This window comes from Haliotis cracherodii, unplaced genomic scaffold (assembly GCF_022045235.1).
Source record: "Haliotis cracherodii isolate W230 unplaced genomic scaffold, xgHalCrac1.p SCAF_4, whole genome shotgun sequence".
NCBI classification, from domain to species: Eukaryota; Metazoa; Mollusca; class Gastropoda; order Lepetellida; family Haliotidae; genus Haliotis; species Haliotis cracherodii.
Genome location: NW_027266297.1, coordinates 37122075 through 37149047, shown reverse-complemented (window position 1 = coordinate 37149047; position 26973 = coordinate 37122075). Strand labels below are relative to the sequence as shown.

The following is a 26973-nucleotide window of genomic DNA, read 5'->3' as shown; positions in this document are numbered from 1 at the left end:
ATATTAATTACATTTTTTTCCTGTATATCAAATATACTGAAATATCCTGAAAATGCACAATCAACTTGAACTTGTGTGGCCATTTAGCCAAATATTATAAAATTTTGAATCTGCAATTGTGTCAGTATATTTGTGATTTGTGTCCTACTAAAACAATTTATATTACTTTGTTGCACTAGTCATTTGTTAACATTTATTAAGTTTGGCAAATGGGATTATGTGGGATAGGGGAATTTACCATTTACTCATACCTGTATTATACCCCTCGTTCATCCACTATAAACAACAAGTAAACAACATTCATCCACTGATTCGTTTTATTTTGTAAGATTATTTATGAAATGTGAGACTATTGTTTTTTTTACTCACACTCAACTTCACAAGCCATCTTTACTTGAAGGAGTGGCCGTCCAGGTCCGCAAGAGCCGACAATGGCCAAGGTCACCAACACAGAAGCAGCTGGGAGTCAGTCAAATGAACCGCAGCCGTGTACGTCACGCCAGCCACTGGCGGAGTCCAACACCTTCCGTCCCAAGTCTGCCACCGTCCTGGTTCTCAACAACACTCCCAGAAAGACACCCACACAGTCTGTCCATGACAAGGTAACTATATCACCAGAGACCTGTGAAGATCTGGGTTAGAAAAGGTCTTCAGCAGCCCATGCTTGCCGTAAGTGGTGACTATGCTTGTCATGAGAGGCGACTAACAGGATGGGGTTGTCAGGCTTGCCGACTTGGTTGATGCATGTCATCGTACATCCCGATTGCATAGATTGATGCTCATGATATCAATCACTAGATTGTCTGGTCCAGACACAATTATTTACAGATCTCTGTCATATAGCAGGAATATTGCTGAGTGCAGCGTTAAACAACAAACAAACAATCTTGATCTTTTGCATGTTTTTTGTGTTTCAGGAGAACGTGAAGGATATGTCAAACTTCATGAAACAACAGAGACAGGACTACGAAGGTGTCATCCATCGCCTAGAGGAGGAGAACAGGTAACATCTTCAATGCTGACGACCCAGGTTCCGTTCTCCTGGGTACAATGTGTGAAGCCCATTTCTTGTGCTCCCAAGCAGTGATGTGGCTGAAATATTGCTAAAACAGCTTAAAACAGCTTAAAATAGTGCACTTACCATTTGATGAGGATTTTTTTATATCTTTCTATGATACACAAAATATATTCTCATAATATGTCTAGTGTATATATAAAGAGAATGGCATATTTAGTTATCCCTGTCAATAGTATAGTGGTATTTTTGTAACTGTGGCAATATTTATTCACTTTGACATAATACCTTGTTCATTCCGTCTTTCACAAATCTACAGGAAGCTATACCGGAAGATAGCAGAGCTGCGCCAACCGTCAGACACTGAGAGCAATCTGTCCTATGAGGCTGACCTCGAGATAGAGAATGATGTCATCCATGCACAGAAAGATGTCCTCGAGGACCACAACAAGAGGCTCAGTCGCCATCTCAACCGGGTCCAGAATGTCCTCAAGGTGAGCGTTGAGTTTGTTTAACTATCGATAACTTGGTACTTTAATCTGATATGTGGTTTGAGAGGATTTACCCTTATCTTTATCGGAACTATTGTCGGTTGTCAACTCAATATTTCTTTGGTCCTAAGGCTTTGAATTACCTAGGTGTTACTGTCACTGTATTTATGAAACGAATGGATAATCATGGTCACGTTTGAATTAGTCCCCAGTACCCATGGTAGCATATGCTTGTAAGAGGTGACACAAAATGATTGAGTGGTCAGACTTCATGGCTTGAAGAACACCAACAGCCAGGGTGCTGTTGTACAAAACAACCTTAGCACTACGACTGTCGTAAGTCTATGTTAAGGTATGGGAGTTACGATTACCTTCGAGTTCAGATCGCTTTGTACAACGGCAACCTGGACTGTTTTTTTCAAAATATGAATCACTGGCTTGTCTGGCCCAGAGTTGGTTATTTTCATGCTGCCATGATGTTGCTGACTTCAGCATTAAGCAACAAACAAGTAAAACATGTTGATCAGTGTTTTTTAAAGGGGACAATGCCAGGAAATGACTGTCCAAGTTTGATTCATTTTGTTCAAAACATGTATAGTGTGTTTTCTGACTCTAATGTAATTATTTCTATCAATCGAGCACTTAACAATTCCATTAAGGAATATTTTTAAATTTTACATATGTCTTGCATTTAAAACTATACCCAGGATACAGTTAAATGTGTTCAATCATACTGTAGGTCCCGATGTGTTCAGTAGCATCTGGGATATATATGATGTGGGGGAATATTTGTGAATCATTATGCAACGAGTTGACAATTCTTTTAACTATGTCCGTTTGCGCTGAGACAGAACCCAGTTGCAAAAATGGCCACAAGAGGGGTATGAGTTGCTATTCGGTTTGCCTCGGAAAAACACAAGTTGGTCACGAATGAAAGTGATCTGACATTATCTTCACTTCTCCTTGCAGCGGTCGGTCGGGTAGCCTAGTGGTTAAAGCGTTCGCTCGTCACACCGAGGACCCGGGTTTGATTCCCGACATGGGTACAATGTGTGAAGCCCATTTCTGGTGGCCCCCGCCGTGATATTGTTGGAATATTGCTAATAGCGGCGTAAAACCTTACTCACTCACTCACTCACTCTCCTTGCAGCAGCAACCACTCCACCGGTCTTCCAGTGACATAACCTATCACCGCCCAGTGTCCATGTCCTACCTGGGACACAGCTACTTCTCCCCCCTCTCCATCGACACCACCCCACAGGCCTGCTCCAGCCGCATCCCGTCCAAACACCCCACCCCTGCTGCAGGGGCGTACTTCACGGAGCCAAGGAGACGGAAAGGCAAACCCCTCACCCCGGCTGGGAAGGAGTGGCACAGTTCCACCACCCCTGGAACACCACAATGGACTGGTTCAACCACACCTACCACCCCTGATAAAGATTGGAGAGATCCTGTCACCCCGAAGACTCCTGAGTGGACCAGCCATGGTAGTATTGAAGAGAGCCAGTGTTACTTCACCCCATCAAGTGTGTCCAAGTCACAGTTCTGCCCAGAGGAGGAGGCTGAGATCCAGGAGCTGTTGAAGCGTATTGATGATGCCCTGCCAGCCAATTTGTCATTTTCAGGTATGTGCAACTTTGAATCAACATGCAATTATTTATTACCCTAAAAACATTTATACGTTCATGGGTCTCCAGTACTTGATTCTTTTTGTACCCATGGAAGGGCAAGGACGGGGAACTCACATACTCGGGACGGGTAACTCTGCCAGTCCCATGGTTAGTCATGTGATATATTGTTAATGACAATAACAATAGAACCCCATTGCTCCTTCTGACTTCTATATGTTTGAGTCAAGATAAGGCTAAGTAAAATTATAGTCTTGGTTCTCAGACACTGCCCGCATCATCATAAAGTCTGCCGCATGTTTAATTTTTATTTTCATTTTCCAAAAAATAAAATAATCCCAATACTTTAATAAAAACAATGCGATCCAATATAGCACATAGTTACTTCCCTTTACATGCACACTGCTTTACTGTGCATCTCGTGTTATGGTCATGGCAGCAATGAGAGTTTGTATGCTTGTTTATGAAGAGAGGCCCTTTCCCAGGTTGATGGTACACAACTGTTTATTTGGTTACATAAAAGTCTGAAAAGACATTGCCTGAGAACCAATTCTTTGATTATTTTAAGCCTTTAGCTTCAGTCAACTTCAGTGCATGATCAGATTGTTTTTTACGTGTACATAAACAGTTTTTGCCAGGGCTCTTGTAAAACAATTCCCAATGGGCCATGTTGTACCCAAGTCAAGACCTACAGCAATAAACAATGAACTAATTAGAGGCATCTTAATGGATCGGGTGGTCAAGCTCGGTGACTTGGTTGATGGTTTGTCAAGGTACCCTGATGGTGTGAATTGTTGCTCATACTATCAATCACTAGATTGTCTGGTTGAGATTTGACAGACCACCATCAAAAAGCTGGAATATTGCTGAGTGCAGTCTTAACAACAAACAAACAATACTTGTTGTTGTAATAGGTTATATTGTGGTGTGATCTGTCTGGTTGAGTGTTAATGTAGCCAAACATGCCTTTCTCATCTGACCAAGGACCAGTTCCACAAAGGGATCTTAGTGTTACGAATGTCGTAAGTCTGTGTTAAATTATGGGAGTCTTAGTGCTAAGATTGCTTTGTGGAACAGGGCCCTAGGAACAAGTGGTTCAATAGATGTTAGATGTTTCTAGGAGCAACAATGCTTTTTGTCCTACATAAAGATGGCAACCTGTCAGTGGCGTTAAGCCGAAACTCAGTCACTTTAGATTAATGGCTAACCTGCATCATTTTGTTCCAGCCTACTCGATGGGGGACTCCAAGTCCTACAACACCAATGAGGAGATGCTAGAAGCGGCTAACAACATCGGCGCCGCGATGTCCGACTTTGTCCACACCACTGTTGATCAGTACTGTCCGCAGTAGTCCCATGTAGGAAATAACAGACACAATGTAGAATTAACACATGAAATAGGTAGCCACAAATTTACTATTTCCAGTAAAAAGATTACTGACCTGATGGATGTATGTTATATGAAGAGAAGCCCTTGCCATGGGACCATTGCTTCACCAACAGGTGCTTGGTAATCTATTCCATTACTGTTATGCAGATGTTTACCAGAGAGAGATGTTTATTGTGTCTCATGTTCATCACATCTTCCCGAGGCAAGGGAGTTAACTGACTTTTAAAGTCAAGTTTCCACCCTCCCCAAACTTGACTGGAATTTCTTGGCTCGATCGTAGCGACACCAGTGGCTATTACAAGTTATGTCCCTTTTATATCCCCCCTGCTGACCAATCAGATTCCACCTCATATCACTTGCATTTGTTTCAAACAAAATGGCGGTGCTCAGTCAAGACGATCTCATCGATAATAATGATCGTTATTGTAATAAAACATGCTTACCTCGCAAAGTGCATCAAATCACTAGATCACCTTGATTTAAAACATGAAAAGATTTGGCAAATATGTGTCGACGCCCAGTTGACGATACACAATCAAACGAATTTGGCACGGCAGTTGCCATGTTGTTTATGAACCGGATGTCAATATCATTACGTGATTTTGATAGGGCTACGGGTAGCCTCGTTAGTCCAGTCAAAATATAACTCCATTATTCCAGCCTAGTTCGGCTTAACTCCCTTGCCTCGGGAAGATATGTTTATCATGAATTCTAAAAATATGTTTGTTATCTTTGTAATTTGGTAAGATTTGATCCAAGTTACTATTTTTTGCAGAGAAGGTTAGAAGGAGCATTTATATGCCCATATTGAGCAATAAGTTTGAAGTTAAAAGTGCAATACAAAAAATCAAATTTATTTGTCATGAATGTTATTGACCATGTTGATGCAATCAAATGTGCAACTTATTATATCTTATACAGCTCCTCGATAGTTTATATTGTGTGCATCCTGTATGTGGTATTGTTTACATATACACAAGTATAGCTTTAGATGGCAGAAGTAGTCTTATAGTCCTTGCCAAACTGCCCAATAGCAGTGAAGGTATTATAAGGACTAGTAGAAATTTGCCATTTATAACATTTGTGCTATATGTTATCATTATGAGTAGACTCAAAATGTTAGTTTCTATTGCTGGATGGGCAGTGCAAATGTGTGAAATCTGTGAAAACTTTTGTTTGTATTGTAGACCTTACCATAAACATGACATTCAACATGGTGCTTGGAAAATGGTGATTTTCTAGCGATGACCAAAGTTTAAGTGCTGGTTCATGTTACCTAAGTGAAGTATTACGACTGTTGTCACTTCTATATTTAAACACACAGTTTACCTTTTTTGCTTAAGGTACGCGCTAGGATTAATTTTGTGAAACATGTCACCATGGACACCTTCTGACCTTTCATGAGTACTACTCTGGGTACCGTTGTACAAAACAAATTGAGCACTATGACTGTTGTAAGTCTATGTTGAGGCATGGGCCTTACGATCACCTTAGTGCTAAGATCGCTTTGTACAACAGCACCCTGGTCATCATGGAGATTCAGGGAGAGTATTGTGACCATGCACCTTGGAGTTGTGTTACCCAGGCACAGGAGTTTGTATTTCAGTCAGTGCCACACCCTAACCTTGACATAGTAGGGGGAGGTGGGGTAGTGTAGAGGTTAAACCTTTCACTCGTTACACCGAAGGCCTGGGTTCGATTCCCCACATGGGTATATGTAAATCACATTTCTGGTTACCCCCGCTGTTATTGCTGGAATATTGCTGAAAGCGACATAAAACCACACTCTCAAGTAATTTTGTTAGTGTTGACTCACCATGACAACATACCAGTCATGTGTAGGCCTCAAACTTGGTGATGCCACAAGTTGAAGTTGATTGACCCATGGAGAGTCCACCAGTTCAGTTCTTCTGTCCAATATGTTGCATGAGTATAGACCCAGGCCTGTATTTTGTGAGCATTGCACCAGGACATTGCAGCGTTCTCCATTAAGCTGCCCTTGGTCCTTACGGTCTTCCATGGTATTTGAATCTTTGGACCCTGAAGTCTTTGACATTAGGGTTATGACAAGGATATGCATGAACATGGTTCGTGTCGGCAGATACTTTTGCCAACTGTGTTGAGTTTGTTGTTTGACGTAGCTCTCTGTGGTCACCGTTAACATATTAACCAGTGACACTATGTCCCCGTTGTTTCATGTGTAGGGTAGATGTGATGATGTTGGTTGTTTTGACTGGTGTTGACACTACATGTTAACAGTATTCAGTACTTTGAAGGTTTCTAGGGCACGTGTGATTCTTGTCAGATGTTGCACGATTTATGTTAAACTTTTTTTGTTCACAGCCTTTAATTGTTTCTTTATATGTATACACAAGACGACTTGCATTTATTGTTTCTGTGTTTATACAATGACTAGCAGAGTCGTGTTTCTGCAGCTGTCTCATCAAGCCGTTTTGAATCACAGGACAAGATACAACATTGTGATTTGCAGTGCTCGAATGTTGTACCCACTTCCTCCAGTATTAGGGGCGGTTGGGTTGTATACACATGCATCGTTGGCTCTTTACGCTGAAGACCAAGTTTAATTCCCACATGGTACAATGTGTGAAGCCCGATTCTGTTGAAATATTCATTAAGATCAACTTTTTCACTCACCAAGGTAATATTATTGTGAAACATACTACCAGATATCCAGGTTTTAAGTTTTAGGATTTCTTGTTTTTTTCTGAATTCTTATGTCAAAATTTGTGCAGGCTTTGTATTTTGTGTGTGTGATTAATCCACTTCTGTGGCTAAGTTTGGTGATAATGTTGACTGGACGTCAGCTACAAAGACTCCAGACTTACACAATGGTTTTAAGCTGCATGAAATGTATATATAAACTGTACAACTGTATTTTACACCATGCCAACTTTTATTTGCAGTGTTTGTGGGATAGATTTAAGTGTGCATACCCACCCAAATGTACCCGACTTGAGCATGGTTACCATCTTAATGGTAAATGGCTTATCGGTGCTTCGTTTTTGTCTAGTTTTTTAATCATTGAACCACATTTTTGTGCAACAGTAATAACTTAAGTTAATCTTAAATTGAATTCCCAAACCTTACATAATTTTAGAAATCCCATTCCATAATTTGCCAAAATTAAACGAGTATCTGAAGAATCTTTCATGGATAAAATTATACTTAGAGAAAGATATACATAAACACAGGTGAAAACCATCTAGTCACAAGCATCCATGGGTCTTGGAGAAGGTAGCATCATTATTTTGTCCAAAGAAATTAAACTTCAGATCTTAATAATGTGGCCTTTTAAACATAACTTCATATTCGAGTGTAAATATTTCATATTTCTCCTAATTTATTCCATCATCAAGTGCCTTCTAGGGGTGTTGTCTCCTGCATGTTTCACTGCCTTGTATTGGCTGTTTCTGTTGAATGGCTTATGGTGCAATCAGAAGAATGGGGTTCAAGTCTTGTAGTGCAGTGCAGTGCAGTGCAGCACATTGTTTTAATAGGAACTTGGTATATTCTTGCATTTCATTTACAAAATGTGAGTTTTTATAATCATTTTGGATGCATTTTGTGGTGTTGTATGCTTTCATTCTAATTAGTTGTGTATTTATTCTATGTTTTGTCTTTTGTGTCTTAATCGACTTTCTGAGGTGTCTGGTCAGAAGTTCAGTGGAACTGAAAAACTACCCGTTAATTTAGTTGCCCATTTCGTCCCAATCCTGCATTTACAACCATGACCACTTTCAAATTATTAATAGGGAAACTATTGTAAAATGGCATTTCAAATTCCCAATGCCTATCTAGATTAATTTAGTTCTTTGGCTTCATCAAACATTTGACATGACCCATAAACAAATCCCTTTCGTGTGATTTCTTTTGTCATCAGTTTGATGTTTGCATTTGCCAAAATCTCAGTAAAACCTAAATTTGTTTTAAAAGTTTCAGTTTGAGAGAAAATCCCATGTATAATTTTTTGATGATATGATACAATTATGTTACTTTCAAATTCTTAGCTGCATAATCATACCCTGATAACTATGTCAGACTATTCTTCTTGTAAATCAATATACATGTATTTTTTTTTGGAGAAATTAATGACATAGTAAAATGTGGTGTGACAGATTCTGAGGAAGTGGATATTTTTACTCTAAGTGATATTTAACTGGAAATGAATGTACTGATTGATGTAATATTTATTGTTTTTATTTAGGTAACTTTGTAATATCTTAGTAAGTAAGGAAAAGTCATGTTGACAGCTAACAGTTGAATTGGCTGGATATGTGAAGAAGGCTGAGCAAATGAAACCTCGAAGATGAAAGTGACAGTATCTGATCCTGTTTCCTCACCTGGTGGAATGAGACTTGTACTTATGTTGTCTATCAAGTCAAATATATTTTCTATGAATGCACAGACTGTTTTGTTATTTGTAAACATTAATTTGGTGTTACCATTTTGCTCAGACTTTTAGTTATGAAAGTATGTCAGGTTAGAGTAAGACCATGTGTGGTGCATGTTAACATCTTGGTTGAAACCCTTGAGCACGACATGGCCAAAGATTGTAAAACAAATAGAGTGTGTGTCTGCTATCTGATTGGTTGAGAAATTTGCTCAAATGGGAATTGAAGCACAGAAATCTCAAGGCTATTTACTGCTCATGAATATCTTTGTTGGTAACTGTAAACAAAAATTCAATCCAGAATGTGAAAAACATGCCTTTCAGTTTGGCAAAATGGATGTCACGTTGATAAAATATTAAGTTTGAACAAGAACAACCTTGATTTAGTTGGAGGTTGAGAAAGAGTGTGCTTCAGAAAATAATGGATAACTATTGTATTGAACATTGTCGGTTCAAAATGAAATTTCTGGCCATCAAATACTCAATAAAATCTGCTAATCTTAAAATGCATACTGTTTGTCTCCCAATAAACACACACTCATAGGATGACCAGTAGATCCATTGGACTGAGGGACACAACTCTGTACAGGGACAAGTTTTATAGTGCCTGCTCACTGAAATACCACACCACAGTTTAACATAAATATCCCACTCAGACACAGTATACTGACACCGATCCGACCGGTCCTTGTTTTAGCCCCATAGTGCCAATCGTCAGGCAGGGAAACAACAAGTACTATCTTTTAACGTCTTTTGGTGTGATGTGGCCGGGGACTGAACCCTGACCTTCCTCTCCATACAGACACTCTCTCCACTCAACCACGGAGGCTGCCTGAGCAAATAAGGATGACAAACACAGTGATTAGTACTTAATATATATTTGTATGTTTATTATATACAAAATGTTAGTATGCTCAATACAGCATATCAGTACAGAATACCTTGCTGGTAAAGCAGAAAAGTCAAATACAAGTATTGCTCATATATAGCATAACACCTTGGTAAAATAATAGATATGGTTGAAAAAGTGGGTACTGGGTGGGTCGTGTGACCCTAGAAAAAAAATTGACTAGAATTTTCACAATGATTGTAACAGCTAGGACAAAGACAGTCAAAAATACACTGAGGTCTACAAGCCAGATCACAACACTAGAATGGGGTGGACGAATCTAGGAGAAAATAGTTCCCATGGAACTTACAAGTAAGAGCTACACAACCATATTAACCTACATTCTCTCAATACTGATTACATTGTCATGGATTTTCTCAATGATTACACTTGGCAATAACGTTACAAGATTGTTATGCTTATCCTATAATAAGTCAACAGTGTGAACTAAAACATCTTTAACTTATTACTGCTTATATACTAGACAGTGGGACTACAAATCTAACATCCTCTAATGCAGAATCCTAAAGATCAAAGATTTGATCATCTGCGAAATTGATACCAATTAATTTCCTCTTCTGCAGATTAAACTATTTGAAGAAAGAAACATCTGTGAATATACATCATTACATGACCCCAATGGAATCTGTGATGGACAAAGTGACGCAGGTTTGAGACAACGGATGTGACTAGGACTAAGCAAGTTAACAGTCCATACGATTGTTAGTCTTTCTCACTAAAATAACCATGAAACAAATTGCGAAAACACATTTTCCTTTCCTGACAAGAAGTTTAGTTTCATTGAAAGTATAGTCATAATGTCTGAGGTATGTCTGCCATATATTCACCATAGGGCCACAACAAAATCATTTTTGGGTGTAGCATTACAGAAATTTTCATTCAACACAAGAGATTCATGTTTACGAAAACAACACAAGGTACTGAAATGCAAAGACATAAACATGAAAACATAAGAGTAAACTTGAATGCTGTATACAGGTTCCATTAAGTAGATATACCCCACATGACCTGGCCGGACATATACGTCCTGCCAACAATTAGCATATAGTATACTTGTAGTACATGTAGTTGTAAAGTGACTTGGGACTCGCCAATATAACCCGCAATGCTTAAAGTACAGGATTTTGCAATACCGGTAACTTGCAATGACAAAAACATTGGAAAAAAAGATGAATTGGTTATAAATATACACATACAATGGGAAATTAGTATCCCAAACAAAGTGGGGTTTCATCAGGAACAAATTTTGAATATATTCTTCATCTGTGTGAGAAGCTGTAGACTTGGGAAGGAAAGTTTGTGTGGTTAAAGACCACAGCAACCATAGCCACTTCCTCCCAAGGGATAGGTTTGGCCAATGGCTGATTGTTTGCAGGGAGAATAGATGGACTTTATTCTTGAACTTTTAAAGGATCTTCATTGTTAAATCAAATTCTGAATCTAGACTGAAATAAGGCAGGATGTCCAAATATCAAGGACCAATTGTGGGATTCACAGAACATAATATTCTACAATTAGCCATACTGTGCTATGCAGTACAATGTGAGTGACATTTGTTCAAAAACAAAAGTGAGAAAATGAGTATCAGAATACACCATCATGCCCTGTATCTTACCAACATTATAAATGATGTCAACTTCCTCTCTTTCAAAGTTGTTATTAAAATATATCCCTCATTCCCGAGTCTAAATTCAAGTCATATTTGTCCACTGGATAGAATGCTGTTGGTATTTCTTGCACAAAAAACATTTGTAGTTTCATATTCCCCAACACAAGCAGAGTCTGAATGGGGAGAGATGCTGCAGTATAGGATTGTCCCTGCATCAATACACTTGTTTAACTACCATATTCGACGTAATAAGGGCTCAGGGCGATCTCAAAATTAGAAATGGGGTCGTATTCGAATATTATTTTGGTGAAAGCGTTGAAAGATCGTAACTTTCATGGTGTATGCTTGCAGCCTGAAATGATACAAAAGAAAAGTCTGTTCGTATTTTACACGACAGATATATTTTTACAGACTTTTAATTGCGCGTTATTAAGGGTGCATATAATACACGAGTGCATATTATACATGAATAAATTGGGATTGTTCACTAGCCAATATATTAACAAATATCGCCTAGGGTGCTTATTAGAGCAAGGCGCTTATTACGTCGAATACGGTACTTGCCAATAATGTGTGACTGCAAATGTACATGTAACTGATTAATTATAGAACAGGTGGGTGTGTAATACTAAACAAAGCAGGAGAGGCAAGGCAGAGAGTAACTATTTCCTACAACCAAGCTTACACAGATTCTCAACTAGGTATTGTACCAGAGCTGGGACTTCCCCCTAGTGGGAAGGAATGTAGTTATACAACCTACTCGAATGTAAACAGTCAAGCTGAAGCATGGCAATATACACTATGGGACATGGAGGACAAGTGCTGCTCTACTGGACACTTGTTTCAAGCCAGTCCGCAGTATTCCAGTTTTATCATGACAGCTTGTGAATAAACAAGACAAGGGAAAAGCAGTTGTTGATAGAAAGTAGTTACTACTTAATGATCTATCGCTGTTTTTAATCTGATAGCTCAACTGACCAATCATAAATAATGTTAGATTAGACCTTATAAGAAATTCACATAACAAGTTACACATTGTCATCATTATTTAATATAATTTATTTTTTAAATTACACATGTATTCGCAAAATTATAACATTTTATCGTTTTGACATTTTCCCCAATAATCAATAATAGGCATTTATGATCTCTGCATCAATTATCTAAGGAACTATTTCTTGAAGTGCTCTGCGTCACACATAATATGTAAACTATTTTTCAATGAACTTCCACTTGTTAAATGTCTACATTTGAACATTGCATGTCATGATCCCTGTTCTTATCGGACGCAACAAATAAAACTTTCAACTTTTGTGAAAATAATAACTCTTTAGCGACAAGAGAACAGGTCACAAACAAGATATATGTTAATTATGACTAAAACTTGCCATACATGTAATTAAGAGATTGGACAACTAATAATTCTTGCCCAAACAAATTTTGAACAGCTGCCAAAAATAACCCTGAAAAAAAGTAAAAGAACACCTGTTTTTTTTAACATGACCATTATCTGTCATGGCTGGTGGGTATGGCAAGAGTTTGGTGTAGTATTTATGGTTTACATCAGCACAAATTTTAAATCACGATCGTAAAGAAAAGACACAGGATGTTGAAGGTCGTCAACCCTTCCTAAAGTTTAGTTGTGTACAAAATGTTTCCGTGGTGTAAACTTGCAAATCATGTAGCACCATTCACTGTAGCCACAAACACACCTGGTCAGAGCAAAGTAACCACAAATCCCGAAACCGCGAAAAAATGCCCCCATCCATTATGGGATGAAAGCTTGACTTATGGTCACCTGAAAAATTCCCCTTATAACTGCTTCATGAATTAGTCACAGATAGACTAACATGTCAACAATGACACCACACACACAGTGTGCCTCATGTACCGGTATGTGCACTCAATACAGGGTAGGAAATTAATTGTTATTTTCACCAATTCGCAAAAACAATCAGTTACAGGGTACCCAACTACTTAATGGTTAAAAAGTAGTGCACAAGGAAACATCACTAGCTCCCCGATCTTACTAATCTCAACTAGCTGACTCATATTTATTTCGGACCCTGCAATAGGTCAGTAGAGATTTGACAGAAAATGATTTTTGCAAACGTAAGTTTGGGACAACACATTAGGACAGGACTGACTGTTTCACTCCCCAAGACCAGGAAGAATACATAACGGCCACATTGAAATCTATCACAGAAGGCAACAAATAAATATACACACACCCGGACGAAAGCTAAGCACCACCTACTATTTCCGTTTATAAACAGCCATAAAACATATTTGTATTTTATTACAAAGGGACCTGGTCCTGCTGGCATACAGAAACTGAAATTGACTCTTAGAATGTCTTGTGCTTGTTCCTGACAATAGTTATTTGACTATCCCTTCCATTGCTTCCTCACCTTCTTTGCATCTAATAAATATGATTTTGTATTTTTGACCAAACGAAGAAACATACATTGTTTTAGTATCAAATTTCAGCAGGTATTGGTTTTATTTGACATTGATGAAATGTAGATATTTCCAAAAAAATGATGATAAGGGGTTAAAGTTTTCGTCCGTCATGCCAAAGGTCTGGGTTTGATTCTCCTCATGTGGACAATGAATGTGTGAAGGCCATTTCTGGTGCACCCCGCTGGCCATGATATTGCTGGAACATTGCTAACAGTGGTGCACTCCAAAAGTGAATGAGTGAGTGAGTTTGGTTTTACGCCGCTTTTAGCAATATTCCAGCAATATCACGGCAGGGGACACCAGAAATGGGCTTCACACATTGTACCCATGTCGGGATTCGAACCCGGGTCTTCAGCGTGACGAGCGAACGCTTTAACCGCTAGGCTACCCGACCGCCCCGCACTCCAAAAGACACATGGAAGTAGAGGATACATGACAAGAAAGACAGGGTGGTGCTTCACTCTACCCAGGTGCATAGTTCCATCTCCTAGACAGACAGGATGAAGAAACAGGTCCTCCAGGCTTGAGTGCTACATTAGAGGGGACATTTCTCTGCCTTTAACATAATACAGGAGCACTATCCCCTTCCCTTATGATAATAAAGTATGTGTGTAAACAACTTAAAGCACCCATATAGAAAAATATCTAGAACTGTACACAAAGTCTTTAATAAATTTTGGGAAACATTCAGAAAGTGGCTGAATACTATGTCACCCATTCAAAAAAACTGTACTAGTTAATTGTAACCTTATACGAAATTGTTAATATGCACAATGAATGAAATGAAAGCACCCTTTTAACTACATACAGAAAAAATTGATGGGGTTAGTGTTAAAACAATTGATATACATATTCATAATATATGAACAATTTAATAACATGCATACATCCTTTGCCTAATTGTATACAAAATACATAAACTTAAGCTCTATATGATAAGAATAATACAGCAGGAATTCCAACTGTCTACAGGTTTCGACATGTGAACAATGTGATAATGACCTACTGGCTGTTGTATCCGTCTCTATGCACTACTGAGAGTATATGAAATGGCCTTGGCACTGTGAGCATAATGTCCAATCAGGGATTGACAAATAACATTGTGGCTGTATGGAAATGTATGCAGATGCAGATGGGTAGATACAGCTACTGAATCCTACCTGATAAATGGCCGTCATCAATCAGGAAGTGGTACCAGCGCAGGTCTGTTAAGTATGTGGCCATGCAACTATCATATATTCTATATGCTGTGTAATAATTATACCCTCTACTGAAGAGTCATTACATAGCAAGGTAACCACGCTGGGCTGCGTGTGGAGGGTTTTGATGAGATTTTTCTAAGCACCACGCTACTCATCACCAACGTCAATCTACACAATAATATCTACCATAGTTCAGCAAAATAATATCAAACTGGCGTAACGCATAGTAAATCTCTTAGATTTGACAATATCACAAATGGCATCATTTCTTGTCTAGGCTATTGGAAGACACAACCATATCACATTTCAGATACTTGTTTGACTTGTCATATGCCATTTTTCTATTCCATTCCTATACATATGCAGTGTTTAATCCGGGAACCCAGGAATCCTGATTGAGGGAGGGTGCATGTGCATGGGCACCTGCTGGACCAAGTAACCACACGGAGGGAGGGGGCACCTGTTATTGGGGATCAATACTTCGGGAGCTAGTTTTCAACGATGATGGAACACTGCATATGTTATAGCAACAGTTTCCTTAGAACAAGAACTATTTTCAAGTTTCAATATCATCCCTGTATTCCATGTGTGCAATAAACACACTGTATTCTACTCAGTAAGCACCCAGGACATACATTACATACCAAAGTGGCCCTTTCAAGGTAAAATTGTGTTTGACATTTATAATGGCCAGATCCAAAACTAACTGCAGCTGCAGTTGGATAGGTGAGTGAGTACAGTTTTACGCCGCCTTATGCAATATTCCAGCAATATCACGGCGGGGGACACCAGAATGCAATTGGATGAGCAAACCGTAACAAGGCTGCCCCACTCCCCTGACCTTTCCAAAAAAATGTGCAGCTAAACAAACTGAAACATGAATTCTTTCACAGAACCTAGATTAAGGCATCGTAAACGATGTTAATGCATGTACAATTCACAGTATAATGTACAGGGAGGGATGATCAAATCTCACATTAATTGTTTGGGAGGCAACCAATAACACATCGGATGCTCATTAGGTAAAATACGGCATAACATGAAATATGCATTCAGTGACAGGTGGCACAGAAAGTATCAATCAAATAGCACTAACATGATTCCTGTGCCCCGTCATCATTGCAGTAATCTACATCACAACTACGCACTTTGTTCAAACACACTTCTCCTACAGCTACTGGCAGGCATTTCTGTAAATGATACCACAGAATCTATCCAATTTATGATTCATGCCATTTACAAAAGTACATGCCTGATACAAAAAATAAGCTTTGATTGCATAAATAAATATCAGCTATGGATAAGTTCCATGTGCCTATGATTAGTAATATATCTACAATAACAAGAACAAATACACGTACATTTCAAACTATACAACAAATGTATCCAAATCAACTCAATTTGGACATAAATCAAAAAAAGTTTAAAAACAGTCAATACTTCCATGATTCAGCCTCAACCTGTGGGGGTCATCAGAAAAAAGGGGATTGCAATGCTTTCAGCTAAATAAACACTGTTCACGATTTTCACAAACAATATGACACAACACTAGCAACAGCTAAGCACTAGATTTTGATATACCTAAAATAGAGTATTAAACAAATCGGGGCGTTCTGTCCTGACTGATCTTGGTGCAGGGGGTTGCGGAAGAGGTGGAGGAAGTGACATTTGTCTCGGTAACGGATCCAGAAGTTGGATGGTCTCTATGACAACGGTCGTGACTCCTCCTTCCTGAACCACTTGATGCTGAACTGCCGCTGTTCTTCCGTTCTACTGATTTAGGGGGAGACCTGTTGACACCCTCACCCCCGGACGAGTGACGCTGACGAGAATGTAACGATCCTACACTTGTCGTCTGCATTTGTCGCGATGGGGAAGATGTCAGTTCCAGGCTTCGTCTCGCAGGGGCAGATGACTTTGACAGGGAACTGCTTGTGTGTGACCTTGAGGTCATGGAGCTGGAGGTCGCCAACCTTCTAGGTACGGAGGCAGGAGCTCCAGCAGTCATAGACCGACTCAGACAGACCCTGGAGGATGTTGGCACGGTGGTGACAGATGTTCGGACAGGGTGACTGGACCCCATGGAACCCTTCCTCGGGGAGCTCCCTGTCTGAGATGTATATCGTCGAGATTCAGGTTTCGAGGGCAAGCTGGGTAAAGAGGTTCCAGAAGTACCTGAGGACCTGTGCTGACTATCTGACTTAGTTATTGACCCTGATCCTGAACGAGTAACCCTTTTGGGTGGAGAGCCCTGACGAGTTGGCGACTTGGTTGTAGACACTGCAGCCATTGCAGGCAATGGTGATGTCTCGGAGGGAAGAGGTTTCCGCGGAGCTCGCACCTGGATCTCTTCCGTGTGGGCGTCGTCGGAATCTCCAGCCTCCGAGATGACAACTTTGATAGGACTAGGTGGCAAGAAGGCGTAGTGTTCACTGCCCAGGTTTACAGATGAGTCGACATCTCCACATGCTATCAGACTCAGAGTAGGCTTAGGCTTGGGCTCCTGGACGGATGACCTCTTGGTGAGGGCTGGACTAGATGCAAGTGCTGCAGAGGATGGGGCATCAGGTGTGGTCGGGCGGGGTGGGGGCGTTGGACTAGAGGCGGGTCTGGAAGTACTGCTGCTCTGACTCACTTTCACTACTGCTTGCCCTGAAACAACAAGAATACACACCATGTAACCATGGTTACGGTTACTGAACTGATGAACAAAGGGGAGGTAATACCAAAATCCATTTGGAAGCAAATTTGTTTCTAAGATCACAAGAAACAGTCTTCTTTAAATAAACCTTGGAATGGTATCTTGGGTCAATCAAGGACACACATCTAATGAATACTGATGATAATGAATAGAGATAAATCCAGGTTGGTTGGTTGGTTGGTTGGTTTGTTGTTTAACGCCGCGCTCAGCAATATTCCAGCTATATGACGGCGGTCTGTAAATAATCAAGTCTGTACCAGACCATCCAGTGATTGACATCATAAGCATCAATCCACGCAATTGGGATCAATGACATGCATCAACCAAGTCAGCGAGTCTGACCCCCCGATCCCGTTAGTCGCCTCTTACGACAATCATAGTCGCCTTTTACGGCAAGTATGGGTTGGAGAAGACCTATTCTACCCCGGAACTTCAAGGGTTGATAAATCCAGGATATGAAAGGGAAACCAAGCAACGGGATGGCTGATGCGGCATTTAGCAATAATTAATAACTCATATTTGTTGTAATTCTATATCTATATTCAAACTCTATTCAACTTCTATAAGACATTACAAAAGAAGGATTAAAATCTTAAATGAATACACTGCTACCTGATGAAGGTCGTAATACAATTAGTCATTTAATATTCCCATCCTGAATTGAGCACCTGTTTGCGGTCATCAGCTACTCAAACCGTAGCTTCTAATAGCAATGACACACAAGCTTATGGAATTCTGAAATGAAAGGCAATGACATGCACAAGCTAATGAATGACATCATGAAACAAGCACCTGTTAGGTGATTCAAACATGGCTCAACACTGCTGATTATCATCAGGAAGCATAGCCCACAAGGGGTATAAAGCACAATGTATTAATCTACACTGCAAACAATGTAGCCAGACAACTGTCTTGCACAAAAACAGGATAACAGAAAAACAACCAACAAAACATGCATTTCTCAGACTGTACATGCAGACTGAGGTTGACAGGTAGCTTTTTCACTCACTAATTTCTATCAATGGGAAGCTGTTCCTACCTTCATCGCCCCATCCCGACATGTTAACAGTTCCAGGAATCAGACTTTCAGAATGATACTCAGGGATGAGAATGTCGGGTTTTTTTTTAAAAAAGCACACTGAAATTTAGCTGGGGTTCTGGGAGACCCTTGTGTACTGAAATGTCATATTTCACAATAGTGACAGTTGACGGAACGAAATCGGAGGAAAATTTTCATCCCTGGATATTAACTCTGCAATAAAACCATATTTAACTTTACCAATGGCATTGTTTACTTCATAAAAGTAATTTTCACATGACTTTTTGCAAGAAAAAATACTTTAAATTTAATCTTAAAATGTGAATTAAAAATAAAGTGAGTGGGAATGGTTTTATGCCGCTTTAAGCAATATTCCAGCAATATCACATCGGGTGACACCAGAAATGGGCTTCAAACATTGTAACCATATGGGGAATCGAACCCAGATTTTCGGCGTGACAAGCAAACACCTTAACCTCTAGGCCACCCCACCGCCCCGACATTGACATTGAAAGCACCCAAAAATCTTTGGAACATGCTACACTATGAACAAACATGAAAAAGATATATATATATCAGTATTTGTGTAAAGTAAAGAGACTCTACTTCAGTTTTAAGTAATTTTCATACGAATCGCCAATACTCTTCATGGCTATTTTACATAAGGGCTCATGTAATGTACAATTGATCAGCTGTTAGCATCAAAACATAAAATTAATTATGTCCCTGTGAGATTCACAACCAAAAAATATAGTAAGTTGGATAACTGCTGCCTTGGTGACCTGTATTTCAACATTTCACCTGCAAACTGCAGGGTTCAACCTACATAGGTGTGCGATCCAAGAATAAAAGTTTGTCCTTACAAATTGTAGGTATGATCCTTGCTGACCCATCTAGAAATGAGTGAATGAAGCCACTGACCTGTCCCCACTGACCCTAGACCCTTCGCATGCATCAACCCTTGAAACATCATCTTTCATCACCGCCACAACACAACAGTCCAAACTAGACTGCTGAAAAATCCACAACGCAGTACTTGTAACGGGGTGCAAATCACTGTGCAATGTTAGTGCAAACTGTGTTCCGTAAGTGTGAACTCATTAAGTGAGTGAATGATGTTTTATACCACAGTCAGCAATATTACAGCTATGTTATAGCAGCAAGGAAATAACCAGAGTCTGACTGTCATTGAAAGCATGATCAACCAGCCCACTGTTGGGGCACTACCAGCCATGTCACAAACTGTAATCATGGTAATGACCACAAACTCATCATCACCACTCAAAGACTAGCATGGGGTAGTGAGGACGTATTTTGACCTGCAGTCCCTACCAGCCGAGTGTACCTTGTGCAATGCTTAGTAATACGGGTTGTAGTTGTGATATTGGTACATCTGTTGGTTCACCAACTTGTTACACAAGCTAATCTATGTTATGAACTGTGTGGATACAACCATTACATTTCTCTAATTCTTTACAGTTACTGTATTTGCCATATTATGTGCCCCTTTCCAAAAAGTGTCCCCTGACCAACTTGTAAAAAATCTTTATAAGCCTCCCTAAGACTGATAATTCACATGATGTCCATATCTCTGTGTGCATATTACAGAGAAGGGGGTAATTTTAACTGCCCAGTAATTATCATTGAAAAAATATTAGTTTCATTGATGTTTGAACTAAGTTTATCCACAATGGATCGATCTCCTGAACAAATTTAATTTGTTGTGTATAGTTTAGCGACCCTCTGTCACTTTTCTAGGTGCCCAGGGCGCATATCACAGCAAATACAGTAGTGCCTCTTAGGATTCTCCATTATGGGCAGTTGTACAGGCTAAGTCCAAAGTAACGAGGTCCAGTCGAACAGTCCAGGGCGCTCTGGTCCAGTTTTGCATTGTTCTTACAACCAAAGTCCAGTCAACCAGTCCAGTCCTGTCCAGTCCAGTTTGTTTGTTATTCAATGTCGCACTCAGCAATATTCCAGCTATATGACAGCAGTCTGAAAATCATGAGCACCAATCTACGCAATTGGGATACAATGACATGCATCGACCAAGTCAGTGAACCCAACCACCTGATCCTGCTGGTCACCTCTGAAGGCCAATTCTAACCCGGATCTTGACAGGGGTCAACCAAATCATGAGAACCATGGGACTAATCTGACACAAACAAGTCTTATTCCATGTCTTAATTTGTAGAAAAAATAACTGAAACAGTTCAAACACAAACAAACTTTGAATATGTTTGCATTTTCAGTTAAACAAAAAAAAGTATTGTAGCAAACAATGACTACCGTATTCGACTTAATAAGCGCCTAGGGCGCTCTCAAAATTAGAAATAGGGGGCTCTTATTAGAATATTATTTGGGTGAAAAAAAAACTGAGTTGAAAGATAAATTTTGTGGTTTATGCTGACAGCCTGAAATGTTTATATACGACAGATATATTATTCCAGAATTTAATTGCCCATTATTAAGGGTGCTTGTGACACACGAGTGCGTATTATACGCGAATAAATAAGTTTTGTGTAAATTGATCAATCGGAAGGGGTGCTAATTGGGATTGTTCACTTGTCCAAATATTGGCAAATATCGCCGTAGGCTCTTATTACGTTGAATACGGTAATCATATTTCAGTCATCTTCCCTGCCTGCAGGTAAGTGCATGCATGCATGTTGGTGATCTGTCAATCTCTCACTGCACATGATTTGCACCGTCGTGACTGCCACAGGGTGAGCCTCATCAACCACTACAACCTGGTATATATGACATACGTAAAGCCCTGTCACCGTGGTAGGTAGATAAGTAGTTATATCTACACACTGTTACCTGTCAATAGGGGAAGTGGGGGAACTGGAGGGCTGAAACAGAGTACAAAGTTCTAAAAACCAAAACCAAAACACCAATTCTTCCTAGGTTTTCATTCGAGTCAAATTGGGTAATGCCTTTTCAGCATGCTTTCCGTTGTATTTCCTTGTAAAGTTATTCTCATGGTTCTAACATTTAGGGTTTAATGCAAATCATGTCACTGTCCGGTTTCCATCCCAATTTGACCAATCAACAGCTGAAGCCAACAATTTTCCTCATCTTAAAGGTACCCAGGAAATTTAGGATACAATCTGTGTAAATATATTCCAAGCTACTGTTCTAACTTGAGAGTTCCAGATAATAGTTTGACTTGAGGACGTATTCCCATGTGGCATACCTAAACGGGAGTACCTACAAGTCTGGAGTATGGGAATCAGCTGAGCACACCACTGCTTGTTGGATAAGGGAACACAACAGTACACTCAACATAACTGGTGTCTATCCTTCTAAAGAACCCCCTAGAGACCCAATGTAAAATAGCAGATCAAAACAGGGGGTATGATCTACCATAGGACTTTAATAAGCAAGGGAAATCTGGTCTCTGGTTTGTTCACATTAATGTTGAAATACAAAAACCTGTTGATCACTCTTTCAAATGGCTGTAGTTTTGCTAGTTTGTATCAACACTAATATGAGTACAGTCCATGGCCAAGAGTTTCGCTGCATCTTCCTATCTGAAATGCAAACTGTTAAATCCACTGCAAAACAGTCTGAAAAAAAAGTTGGGTTAATGTGACTTGGAACTTGATATCTGGTAAGTGAAGGATTGCTTCAAACAGTGGACGCCATGTAAGTAAAGGGTTGCTTCAAAAAGTGGACGCCATGTAAGTAAAGAGTTGCTTCAAAATGTGGACGCCATGTAAGTAAATGATTGCTTCAAAAAAGTGGACGCCATGTAAGTAAAGGGTTGCTTCAAAAAGTTGACACCTTGAAAGCAAAGCCTTGCTTGAACAAATATTGGACACTTTGCAGATGAAGAGTGCATTAGGCACCTTGTGTGAGAAGGGAATCACCGTCATTGTGTTGCTGGTAAACTATGACCCATCAGAGTCAAGTTGTGGCCATCACAAGTCTTAGAATCAAACACTGCGACAGCAGGGAAATGCATTATTAATTCAAGCTTAAACTATCAGCTGCTTCATCACAGTTAGGTATATTATCCATCTATAAATTTAACCAAAACTTGATTTGTATATTCTAAATCTAAAGTTTCTGAATAGGGTCAAATGGTTCAACTTCAAGATACATTTAATGCAGCAGTGTTTCTTTCTGCACTTGTATTTCTAACATACTTGAGCTGGTACAACATTAATGTTTACAGAAAGACTATGCTCCACAGTCTGTTGTCTAGTTTCAGACTAGGTCTTCACATCATTATTAGTGTTCTACATAACATTGGGACAGGTTTGCCATGAAGTTTGAGCAGACAAAAAAAAGTGTTGTTCTTATGACTTGAATTTTACCTTGTTAAGGCCATAAATCACCCAAGTCAAGTGATTCTGAAGAGTTGAATCTTTTTTCTCGCGAGGTATCACACTACCAGTACGAAGTGGGTAACAGTTTTCCAGCAGTTTTGAGTAAAGGGCAGGGAGGTGACACAGCCAAGGTAACACATCACTTGAAGGCCACTTACGCACTGTGGTGCTGCTAACAATACATGTATACGCCATCTCACTCTCCTCCACCTCAATAAAGGGCAGACAACTCTCATGACTGCACAACTCTGTTGGGAGATGGACAGCAAGTTAACACACCGCAACTATTTATTCCTTAACACACAGACGTCCTGGAACATACACCCTCATTTCCCCATAGAGAAACATATAATCAACATTAATCATAGCCATACTTGTCTCTTTTGTGTTTATTGTTCAAAGTTTCGTTTGTATGTGAAACTGAATGTTGTATGTATTGCTCAAAGTTTGTTTGGTATGTGTCTGAATGTTGTGTTCGTTGTCCAAAGTTTGTTTGGTATGTGTCTGAATGTTGTGTTCTTTGTCCAAAGTTTGTTTGGTATGTGTCTGAATGTTGTGTTTATTGCTCAAAGTTTGTTTGGTATGTGTCTGAATGTTGTGTTCGTTGTCCAAAGTTTGTTTGGTATGTGTCTGAATGTTGTGTTTATTGCTCAAAGTTTGTTTGGTATGTGTCTGAATGTTGTGTTCGTTGTCCAAAGTTTGTTTGGTATGTGTCTGAATGTTGTGTTTATTGCTCAAAGTTTGTTTGGTATGTGTCTGAATGTTGCGTTTGTTGTTCAAAGTTTGTTTGGTATGTATCTGCATGTATTACAAGCTGGAAATGTTTTGTTGTATTTTAGTAACAACTATTGAAACGGTGCATATAAACAAAATACGGTCAAATAAAAATGTTACAATCTGCATAAAACTGTGCCCATAAAGAGTGCTGACAAAAATAAAACAATCATATACACCTAATTATGATTGATCCATTAAACAAATCTGGGGCCTGTTTCACAAAGAAGTTGCGCACTTCGACTATCAGTCAGTGGTAAAGTAAGGTAGTTGTAATGCTAAGACTGCTTTGTGAAATGGGCAAGAAGAGGAGAAAGACTTTGGGTCTACTTGTTGGTACTTTAGTTTCTTGTAAAGACATGGATGTTTCTTGTACATATGCTTGGTTTTCACAGCGCTGTATTCTGGTAGATAACATGGGTATATCACTTGAACAGGTGGTGTTGATATTACCTGCCATGCAGTGTGGAGTAAGCACAGCTTGATGATTGGCCGAGCCGGGAGTAGTCGAGTCGTCCGGAAGCAAATTATCCGGCAACTCATCATCCGATTGGAGATCTAAATCATTCCACTCATCGTCTCCTGAAATACCGACCTTACTCTAGAGTCTCAAAGAAGCAAATCACAGCACGCCATGACGAAATGTCCTGTCTCTCCACCATGTCTTATTTTTACAGCTTTTTTCAAAATGTGAGGTAATTGGGTTTAATTTAATATAATCATGCAATTACACTGAAGGCATTCTCATTACTGTGTTGGTCTACTGACTTAGTCAAGATTCACAAGGTTTAATCTCAGTCCACGACTTCACATGGAGTGAGTGAGTGAGTGTGGGCATGCAATCATGCAGTATTCATGCAATACCAAACAGGTTTAGGCTGACCTCTTCTTAAACATAAAACAAAATTTCAAATTAGCATAATGTAAATTATAACCTGCATATTTACATTCCAGCATGGCCATGTAGAAAGATGTAAAGTCTCATGATATCAACACAGAACACAAAGTTAATAATGTTTCATTCAGCAAAACAACACCTTCGTTCAGATGTTTGTTTGCAGGCTCTAAATAATTAGTCTGGACCAGACAATCCAGTGATTGGTATTGTGAACGATCCACGCTGTCGGGTACGATGACACACCATCAACAGTCTGGCCAGCTGATCCATTTGGTTGCCTCTTACGACCAGGGTCTCTGTATACTGGCGAGATATTTGTTTGTTTGTTATTTAACACCGCACTCAGCAATATTATAGCTATAGGACGGAGGTCTGTAAATAATCAAGTCTTGACCAGATAACCCAGTGATTGATATAGTGAACATTGATCTAAGTAATTGGGATATGATTACATGCATCAACCAAGTCAGCGAGTCTGACCACCTTATCCCATTAATCGCCTCTGACGACAAGCATGGGTTGCTTAAGACCAATTCTAACTCATATCCTAATGGTTGAGAACAAAACCTGACAGCATTATAAATCTAGCAGGAGTTCTAGGTAGTTCTGAACATAATATTCACAGATGAACCATAAGCATGCACATCATTGTAAATTTGGAATTTTTGTTGGTTTATGAAGAAATCAGCCAGTACCAAATAACAGAACAGCTTGAAGTGATTTAGTATGTTTCAATACTGGGGTGGATATGTGTTGTCATGCTTGGTTAGTGCTGCTACAGTAAGGGCTTGTTATGTGGCCAGTGTTTCAGGACTGTTATCCTGGAGGCTCAAGTACTGAACCCTGAAAAAAATATAACCCACTAGTTCGGAACCCAATTATAGTGTTGCATCGAGATATTGTGTTTAAGTCATAGCTTGTCAAATGTGTCTTTTAATGTTGAAAGCTGCCTTCATATTCCTACTATATGATGGCCTCATGTAAATAATCAAGTCTGGACCAGAAGAAAACACTGATTGATATCATGAGCAACGATCCAACATTGTCTAGTACATTAACTTTGCCCCGAAGCCTGACCACCTGATTCATTAAGTCGCCTCTTACAACAAGCATAGGTTGCTGTGGGCCAATCTAACCCGGAAATCCCCAAAAGGGAGATAATCCTAGCTGGCCCTCTTCCTTCCAAAAGTGGGACCACCAAAAGTTGATTGGGGGATGTCCATGCTCATTAAAAGCTAATGTGTAGACATTTTAGAAAATTTACTTGAATAGGAAAATATCAGAATGACAAAAATCAGAAGTGCCATAATCAACAATTATTCTACTGACAACCAAAACATGGAAGGTCTTTCATAAGTCTGATAGATCTAGGTTAAAGAGTTCTAAAAGCAACCCTACAATGACTAGTTAATGTGACAGTTGCCATAGTTTCCACAGTACCAATACCGTTTGTTTGTTTGTTGTTTAAAGCCGCCCTCAGTAATATTCAAACTATTTGAAGGTGATCTGTAAATAATCGAGTCTAGACCAGGTAATCCAGGGATTGAATCATGAGCATCGATCCACGCAATTGGGACATAATGACATGCATCAACATGATCAACCAAGTCAGCGAGCCTGACCACCCGATCCCGTTAGTCGCCTCTTATGACAAGCATAGTTGCCTTTTACGGCAAGCATGGGTTGCTGAAGACCTATTCTACTCCTGATCTTCACGGGTCAGTACCACTGACCGACAGAAACTAAAATAAGTCAAATGCAACATACTGTTTCTTAAGGATTTATATACAATATGCCGAACACAATCTCGGTGCAACACTCTCAATAATAATTTCCTTTTATTTTGACAAATTCAATGGTTAAACCATTATAAATATTTTAGTTAGTACAATATACATGCATTAATAAATCGTACAGAGTATAGTGTGCACTTGTTAATAAAAACAATGTTGCATATCCATGTATTATTTAGAAGCCTTCACTACAATTCAAACTGATAAATACACTGATATACACTGTGAATAATGATGTTTATATATGTTGTATTCCATGCTGCAATATGTCATGATAGCTTGAAGAGGTATAGTACATGCAAGGGAGGTAAC

At 39.4% G+C, this 26973-nt stretch overlaps 2 protein-coding genes across 4 annotated transcripts in view; one reads left to right on the top strand and one right to left on the bottom strand.

The window, feature by feature from the left end:
- Positions 1-8935, top strand: part of LOC139479060 (dystrophin-like) — a 28058-nt gene extending 19123 nt beyond the window's left edge. Inside the window, exons 13-17 of the mRNA XM_071261810.1 lie at positions 401-602; positions 918-1003; positions 1335-1509; positions 2657-3131; positions 4362-8935. Coding sequence (XP_071117911.1) covers positions 401-602; positions 918-1003; positions 1335-1509; positions 2657-3131; positions 4362-4486 — 1063 coding nt within the window. The 3' untranslated portion in view covers positions 4487-8935. The remainder of the gene's footprint in view (positions 1-400; positions 603-917; positions 1004-1334; positions 1510-2656; positions 3132-4361) is intronic.
- An 887-nt stretch (positions 8936-9822) lies between these two features.
- Positions 9823-26973, bottom strand: part of LOC139480397 (rho GTPase-activating protein 45-like) — a 49859-nt gene continuing 32708 nt past the window's right edge. For 2 of the 3 annotated variants that reach the window (XM_071263461.1, XM_071263462.1), the window contains exons 30-31: positions 24424-24552; positions 9823-17771 (exon numbers count right to left, since the gene is read on the bottom strand). In XM_071263461.1, the coding sequence (XP_071119562.1) occupies positions 16714-17771; positions 24424-24552 (1187 nt within the window). In that variant the 3' untranslated portion in view covers positions 9823-16713. The remainder of the gene's footprint in view (positions 17772-24423; positions 24553-26973) is intronic. The other variant, XM_071263463.1, reaches the window with a different exon arrangement.